Source organism: Hylaeus volcanicus, chromosome 3, assembly GCF_026283585.1.
Source record: "Hylaeus volcanicus isolate JK05 chromosome 3, UHH_iyHylVolc1.0_haploid, whole genome shotgun sequence".
Taxonomy (NCBI): Eukaryota; Metazoa; Arthropoda; class Insecta; order Hymenoptera; family Colletidae; genus Hylaeus; species Hylaeus volcanicus.
In genome coordinates this window covers 1,379,129-1,387,685 of record NC_071978.1, presented here as the reverse complement: position 1 = coordinate 1,387,685, position 8,557 = coordinate 1,379,129, and the positions used below count along the sequence as shown (strand labels likewise).

General features: G+C 43.0%; 1 protein-coding gene across 4 annotated transcripts; it reads left to right on the top strand.

Annotated features, from left to right (window-relative positions):
- Positions 1 to 336: 336 nt before the first annotated feature.
- On the top strand, positions 337 to 7,753 carry LOC128873127 (uncharacterized). Of its 4 annotated transcripts, none has more exons than XM_054116449.1 (7): positions 337 to 665; positions 742 to 1,432; positions 1,521 to 1,659; positions 1,728 to 1,846; positions 3,666 to 3,760; positions 4,876 to 5,770; positions 7,574 to 7,753. In XM_054116449.1, exons 1-7 carry the CDS (start codon positions 655 to 657, stop codon positions 7,601 to 7,603), a joined length of 1,980 nt encoding a protein of 659 aa, XP_053972424.1. In that variant the 5' UTR covers positions 337 to 654; the 3' UTR covers positions 7,604 to 7,753. The 4 variants fall into 4 exon arrangements, 3 of the variants coding, with proteins under 3 accessions (XP_053972424.1, XP_053972425.1, XP_053972423.1); XM_054116450.1 differs by lacking the exon at positions 7,574 to 7,753 and having other exon boundaries at positions 338 to 665; positions 4,876 to 4,983; positions 5,248 to 7,191; XR_008456334.1 differs by having other exon boundaries at positions 341 to 665; positions 4,876 to 6,066; positions 7,574 to 7,716.
- The last annotated feature ends 804 nt before the right edge of the window (positions 7,754 to 8,557 follow it).

The following is an 8,557-nucleotide window of genomic DNA, read 5'->3' as shown; positions in this document are numbered from 1 at the left end:
TTGTTATTTATCATAATGCATAACTAATACGGTTCTGTGCTTTATAATGCTACAATATATTAGTTACTATGTCAAGTTTTTCACATATTTGTGAATAGTTACGTATTTTTTTAAGTTAGTGGCGCCATCTAGTATCAACAGTTGGAACTATTTTCACTACAAACTTGGGCGCGTTTCCACCGATGGCGCCACTGTCTCTAAACCCATTGAAATTACAATAATTAGTATATTAACTAGTAGTTTCCATTAAGTAGTATCAGTATGGTTTAGTGTTAAAACCTATGATAAAAACAAGAGCTAATACGTATGTCATCGAACACATAATCATGCTTCGGGTTGACGAGAAGCTGCTAGTGGCGTAGAGGGTGGGGATTTATTCAACCAATCAGGCGCGAATTGATAATGTCCGATTTTGTATAAACTAGCGGCCCTAGCGGGTCGAGTCAACTCGAGTGTTTACTGTTCGTATTTACTATTATTAGTATTATTACTCTGATGGTGTCACGTATGTTATTAGTACAAGTTTGTGGGAATTACAAAGGTAGTGTTTCAGTGGCCGGTTAACGGCACGAAATTTTGCGAGGTGTTTGTGTCATGCATGTAGCGAGAATTGATTGGCGACTAACCTCTGACACAGTGTAGATCGTCCATAAAATGGATAACAGGTAAGACACAAAAGATTTATAAGAATCGTTTGATTTCTGATCGCTATTTCATTAAACGGAAACGAATCTTTGCTAGGTTGGACACGTCAGGGCCGGGATATTCGGAGAATGTTTCTAGCTACTCTAAAAAGTCTAAGAAACGATCCAGCAAAAGGAGTAGCATGTTTGGCCCTTGGATAAACAGTACACAGAATAACCAGAACAACGATGTAGTACCTGGTATGGAATATCAGCATGTATTGTGGCATGCAAATGTGCAACAAAACTTTTCAAACAATGGGCAAAGACTGTTTGCAACGTCATCTGATCCGAGTATGCGTGGTTATGGTCAGTTACCGATGACTTATGCCATGGAACCTGTGTCTCTGCCGACAATGTATAGGTTGTATCAGCCGGTACCTTTTTCTGGCATCAGGCCTGTTCACGGCAGACCAAGACGACAATACAATCAGTGTCAAGCACTGAACGTGGATATGAATTCCATGGCGAATGGTTACACGAGTCTGCAAGAGAATGGGTTAGAATCTCCTATACCGGTTAGCTATGAGAACGGGGACTATGCTAGTCTGCCACCTACAGCTAACAAAAGCAATGGAATTAATGGAGACGAACTCAATGCAGAGCATCGAAGGTATTCCGATCCTGGTGTTGGGTCCGCAGAAGGTCCGGTACACGCCCAGAGCGAAGATTCTGAGAGCATCGGCAGTGGAAGCTCCATTACAACGATCGGACGTAGCAACAAACTTGTTCTGTCTCTCATCGAGCAGGTCTATATCTTCTCTATAAGCAAAAGTTGCACGTTTGCGTTTAAAAAGTTGCGGAAGCATCTGAAAAATTGTATTAAATCGTTTTCAGATGACAGACCTGAAAAAAAGCAATAGTCAGTTGTTTAAAGAATTAAACGAAACAAAGTCTGAATTAGGTAGTATGAAGGCAAAATTAGCGCAGTGTACATATAGCACTTGTTCGGATTATCAACCAGGGATGTTATCGGGTAAATGTTTGCTTCCTATCGTATTAGTTTGACGTTGTAACGACTCTAAACAATTTATCATTTTTCAGATCTTATCCGAGAAATTAGACAAGCTAATAAAACATGCGAAGAAGGATTGGTCGCAAATGTAAAATCTATGATGGAAGAGAAATTAAACCAGATGTCGTTGGATATGGCTAACTTAAACGTCCGTATTAATTTTCAATTAATTTATCCATTTCGATATATTAGAAAAATGTATAAACCTCGCATGTTGAGAATTTTCCATTTTCTTAAAGTATAAATCGAACATCTCGCAAAGCTTTCGATGTAATCGTATGCATGGTTTTATATTTGTACGAATATATTTAATTGTGAGTTGGTTACCGAACGTTGGTAGCTGCTTGTTTCGTTGAAAGACTCGAGATGTTTTAAAAAAGGAATATAAGTTGGAGTTTGAAGGTAGAGAACGTGGGAATGGAAAACAAAGCGCGTAGAAAGCTAGAAATCCTTCTCTCTCGACTTTGCAGTTAGGGTACGGTAATGTGCCTCTTGGACCGACGCTTTCGGCATTTCCACGACGCGGTCATGGACATATTGTTTGCGTAGCATTCGTACGTTCTGTTTGATTAGGACGGCCAGGTGATCTTTGGTTTCCCCACTCTCATCTCCTCTTTTTTACAATTTCTTTCCCTCGATTATCGTCTGCACGCGAATTTTCATCGATCGAGTTCGCTAGCACAAGTTTCCGGGCTCGGTCGAACGTGTCGATTTTCCATGAAATGATCGATGTGTTATTCACGATTATACTCGAGCGTCTAGTTTTGTTTGCGTTATCTTTTCAACAGCTGCTTCGCATATTCTTGGGATAGAGTTAACTTTGGTATCGAGGGTCGTTTAATATAGATTGTTTTGGAAAAGAAAAAGAGACGGGCCAATTTGAACGGCTAGTCTGTGAATAGAGCCGAAAAAATGACTCGATTCTGATAATTGAGAGCGAAACTTGTCCTGTGTCGGTGGTTACGACTCGACGCGACGGTTGATAAAACCGGTTGACACGAGAGAACCTAATGTAGACGTAATACGAAATATCCGTGACGCGGTAAAAATGATTAGGTTTCACATAAGGGTGCATCTAGTGTACGGGGGCAAAAGTATTCCAGTTCCCCTATTCGTAGGGGGAACAGAGGGACGAAGAAGGGTGAAGGATGAGGCACTTAGCGGCTGTCACGGCCTCTCCCTTGGCCTCCTTCCTTTCCCTCTTTCTCCGGTCTTCTCGGGTTTCAACCATCCATTAGCCTCATCAGCCGAAGCGATGGCCGTCCGCGCCATACTGGCTTCGTCGTGTTGCCAATCACGTAATTGAACCTCCGGGACCTTCCACTTTCGTGCATGTAAATTTTCCTCTTCATCGGTGACGCCCGATGGAAGTTGGGTTTCAGCGCGTTTAAAGGATCGCCCGTGGCGCGAATTTATTTCTTCTCTTTCGGGTAAATGTAAGTCGCGGCTGAACGGAACATTCGATCGATCTTGTAATCAGTTTTTTCGGTACGTATGAAATATCCAACCGCCTACTTATTTTTGCCCGATTTACCATTCCATTCTTCTCGCTAAATGAATTCCTCTTTAATCCGAAACTGCGAAGACGAGCGACCAAAGTGCACCAAGTTGTAAACCGTTATCTGGTAAAAATTGCAGGTTGCTATGTAATTTGTTTGATTTATGTCGAAACGGTTCGTAATATTATACCTTATCTGCGCTCGGTATTGTTGTCTCCCGTATCTGTTATCTTTATTCTCGTTTTCTTCCGACGGTAAAGAACGGAGAGCCGTAGCTTTCTTTTAAGTAAAAAAAAAAAAAGGAAAACGTTGTTCCAACGTTTGTCGTTGATCGTTGTATATATGATTTTTCGTTCTATCTATTCTCGATGCCTGACTAATGTGTTACCTCTGTACATGTTTTGTTTAATGAATCGTCTAACGTAGTATTCGCTAATATCGTAGATACTATCGATTCGTCTGTTACAGAAACAGGTTACGAAGTTAACAGAGGAGAAAGCGGAAAACGAGAGGCGCGTCGCAAAATTGCAGGATGAAGTGGCTATCCTTAAGCTGAACGCAAAGTGAGTACTCGTTAACCAAACAGTTTTGTTTTGTTGTTGAAAGTTTGGGCGATAGGTAAATTTAGGTACTCGGGGGTATTCTCTTTTGTATTTTCAAATATCTCTTTATTGGGTACATTTTTCGCTTTTTTACACGTGATTTCACATAGTACATATTTTGCACTAGACGCACGTATCGTATCGTCGGAAATTGACGTTAAATACGTGATTCGTTTCATTTGAATTTTCTTACACATTTTTTACGTTAACACCGTCATGGTATCGAACGATGCGTACACGGTAATTGCTTAATTTAACAGCGTATCACGTGTTTGCAGTCGAATTGTCTTTAAACAATTGTCGAAATGCTTTATTTAAGAACAACCGTACGTTCTTTTTATAACGAGTATTTGACCGAATATCGTTTTAATCGATGAACAAAATTGTGCAAATATGTTAATATTATCAATTAGTAGTGTTTTGTAGTACTATTGTTTTTTTTTTCGTTTTTCTTTTGTTTTTACGACTCGACAACTTTTCCCTCGCTGTTTTTCCTACTTTTCACAGTACTTTTCCGCTTGTTCACAGTGTTTATCATTTGAAGTAACTGAAAACGTTTGATTTGAAAATATCAATTACATGTTAATCTACATGTCCCTCCATTTCTTAAGTTTAATCGATTCGCGGAGACGGTTCGAAGCGACTGTATATCTATCGAAACGAAGATTGTATAAAAGCTACCAACACGATCAATCCGTTGAATTTTTGTCGGTATTTCGACGTACTCGATTCACTTGACATACTCGAAAACATGTTTTCGAGCTTTAACTCGCCTCTAGTTTGAAAGTCGATACGCTTTTGTATCTCCGCATTACGAAGATCATCCCCCAAACGATAGTTTCGATTGATTCGCGAAGTTGCTTCGAAAGCATCTAACACAAAGCTACGACTCGCCTCTACTTTCGAATTTTCGCTTCTATTTTCCTGCGCTTTCGAATTCACCCCTTGAATAATCCGGATACCGGGAACACCGTTCTAACATACACAGAACACACACACCGCGCCGGAAACGGCCTATTCTCACGTCTCTGCCGAGGTGACAATTGTATAAACGGTGGACTTGTATTGGCACTTAGCAACGAAGGTCGCGAGATCGCAGCCTTCGAGGAAGAGACGCTGGCCCTGCGACGAGAGCTCCAAGAGGCGCGGGCGTCGAAGACCCTGGCCGAGAATCATGTGGCAAAGTGCGTACACGCAAGATCAGTCACGCCTGTATCTTTCGAAACGCCCTACGTAACCAGCACCCCCGTGCGTACCGCTCTATCCGATACCTGCAGTCTAAACCCAGCCTCTTCCTCTTCCTCCTCGTCCTCGTCCTCGTCCTCGGTGGGCCTGAATTTCACCTCGTTTCTTCGTTCCCGAACCGCGGAGCTGCCGCACCATTTCGTTGCCGAGAAACCGAGTCTCTATCGAACCGCTGATTGTAATAGTCCTGCATCCGTCGACAGCTGGACCGTGGATGATACGCATGGTCCTGTCTCCAGCGCGCGATCGGTCGCTATAGTCATCAACGATACGGATCGAGACGACGGGACACGGGAAGAGACCTCTGGCATAACGTTCGCGGAGATCCCGCGGACGTTGGAGAACGAGACACCGGACTCTGAACAAGAGGACGAACCTAGAGACTTGGAAGAGAGGCTCGCCGATCAAATTTGTCGTCAGCCAAAGGTGGAAGAGGCGAAAGTTGGAGACGACGAGTTGGACTGTACGCGTTGCAACGCGGAAGCCGATGAGACGATAACGAGCAGAGTACCGGAAAAGAGGGTGAAAGGATCGAGAAACGAGTCGAACAAGAAGGAAGACGAGACGACGGCGACGGTGGTGCGCGGTCAGAAAGGGGGATCGAAGAAATCGAGAAAGAAGAAGGGTAACGCGACGAGCGTTAAGCGGTCGTTGGGTGAGAGGGCCAAGTCAGCATCCGAGGTTGCGAATGGTACCACGCCGCGCGACGGCAGCACGGCAGGAACGGTGAGCGAGGACGAAGAAGATCGTCTCGATGACGATCTAGCGAGCAGAGCCATCACCGAAATCCCGGAAGTGGCGGTAGTCGGTGGTGGGTCCTTCGTGCCGAAAGATCTCTGCTCGACGGGAATCCTGACCTCCAGAGTCCTGACAGCACCTTCACGCGCTACCTACACCACCGCCTACATTTAGGCTACGTACGCGCGGGGCTCCGAGCAAAACGCAAACCACTCGTCGCCGTATCGCAAGGGGGGCTTCAAGGGCTTGCTAGAGGCTACTACTATGTACATGTCGAATAGCACGTAGGTCTATCGTTGTTTACTCGTCGAGTACGCTTCGCGCGACCCTGTTGGGCTCGTGGCACGCTTGGTCCCTGACTTGGTTCATTCGGACGGTTCGCGTCAACATTTCTTACTCGGTGTTACAGTTGTGGAATCGTTAGATCTGTAAGTCTGTATTCTCGCTAAAGGAATCAAAGAAACGAATACGAAATGGTAATATCCACTCGCGACTGGAATGTCGGTGTTAATCAAGCCTTGGACCATTGACAAATTTTCTACTCTATAGTTGTAATTAGACGATATATTACGCGTAGACGGATCAATTTGAATCGGTCGCTCAGGTTTAGTAAATCGGACTGGGGATAAATCGTTTGTTCGAGATACGGATAGCGTGTGCGGTTGCATATTTGCGCCAACAGGCGACAACTGTTAACTGAAGCGACGAGGGTAACAAAACGATATCGCGGGGGTTACTCCTCCGTGATCTTGAGCGACCCATTAATCATGATTCGACTATACAATTATTCGTTTATCGGTTAGCATGGCTTCGCAGTTTGTCTAGCATGCGTTTAGTTGCCACGTTTCCTCTTTTATTTGCGCGTACTCCCACAGTTTTGCGTGTACCGTGTAATATTTATCGTTTAACTTGAAATTAGTGTTTGTCGCGGAGCTGCCGTTGGACTTTTAGTTTGGTTCAATTTTTCCCTTGCATTCCAATAACAAGATAAATGTGATATGTGATGTGTAAACGTATATATATATATATATTTTTTGTTTGTTTTTAAAAAGTAATTTTAGGTATTCAGGGCCCTGTTTTTAATCGAGAACTTGGAATTGATCATCGATCGTTCGAATCCAACTATAGAAATCGTACGCTTTACGCAGACTTTACGTAGACTTTACGTAGATCGATATGGTGAATACGACTGATCAGTGACGAAAGATTTTTGTAAAATACTTTACAGTGATTTTGAAAATGTCACAAACGTTATAAATATCATTGTTATTTTACACGATCGTTAGGTTATAGTATCGACGAGCATATTCGTCGATTCAATATTCTCCGAGAAACAGACTCGACCTTTTTCGGCGATCGACAAGAGTTTGTACACGATAACTTAATAAACGATCGTATATTAACATTGATTCAATATTTTGAGTTTCGCGTCGCGTAAATCGAAATTTTCCTTCTTTTACAATCTACGCGAATCGCGCGGTTTGCTCTAGGTTATCGGCGAGCTATCGAGCTTTTTTTCGCCCGAGAGAGCTCCGCGTAATTCACCTTCGACTTCCTACACCTTACATACTCTGCACAAAGTCCGCTATTGGGTCAGGGAAACGGAAACGGAGACCGAGACCGAGACGCCTGGTGTTCTTTCTGTTCTTTTAGCTGGCAGCAGCATGGCTTTTCGCTGCAATTGTTGCTTATGCCGCTTTTAAAGACCGTATTACAGATATTCGTTTGGGCCGATTAGCGGTAGTGGCTCGTTGAAACGCATGTAACGTGAAACGAACCGTGATTTGTCAGAATGGAGAAGCTGCTGGACATTCTACGTAATAAGGTGATCGGTGATGCGGACGAAGAAACTGCCGGCGGTCCTAGGTCGGTCGAGGCAAAGCACGCACGGTGCGGTACTTGCTCGTCGGAGGACAAACAGGACCAAACGGAGAAACAGCAGCAGCCCGAAGAGTACGATGGCGACGTGGACGACGATACGGGGACAACGTTCAAAGAAAAGTTCGTCGATCGGTTGACGGTGTCGGAGAACGGTATGAAACTCTCCGGACCCGTCACCGATCTTTAGCCTAGCTGTTTCTTCCCCTCGACGAGGTTGCGAGTATCTCTCGCTTGGTAAGATCGAGACGTAGTATCGTCAACGTTCATCTTTACGCTAGACAACCGTGCATCCAAAGTATTTATTAATTGTCCAAGGTTTCCTGTGGATGTTGGCACATTTAATATAATTATTCTTTGTGCAGCTACAAATCTTTCGAACACGTTGATGTTTCTCGCTTCGTTTTTTTATTTATTTACATCAAAATTTCTTCGATAAACGGATCGTACGATCAACGGTGTAAATTATTGACCGACTTCGAAAAGGAGGAGATTACTCAATTCGACATGTATTTTTGTTTTTTTTATAACAATTACGAACCAACAAGGTTTTCTTGGAATTAAAATTCCTCGTGGAAGCAGTATTTTCCTGACGATAAAGTGCGATGTACATATGTATATCTACTTTCGTCCTCGAACATTCGTAAATATTTTCTACAATTTACTTTCTATTTTTTATATACGAATCCTATACATATACGAATGTAGTAGAGATTGTCGTCTACTAAAACATTACAACAATAGTACCGTGTTCTATTTTCGTAAACGTTTTTCCAGTCCGATTGAAAGATTATGGATATAACCCGTGTATCTCGTAGTTTTTTAAGTATTCCTTTAAGAATCTGTACGATCGATCGTACATCGTAGGACAAGTTGATATCATTTAACGAATCGATT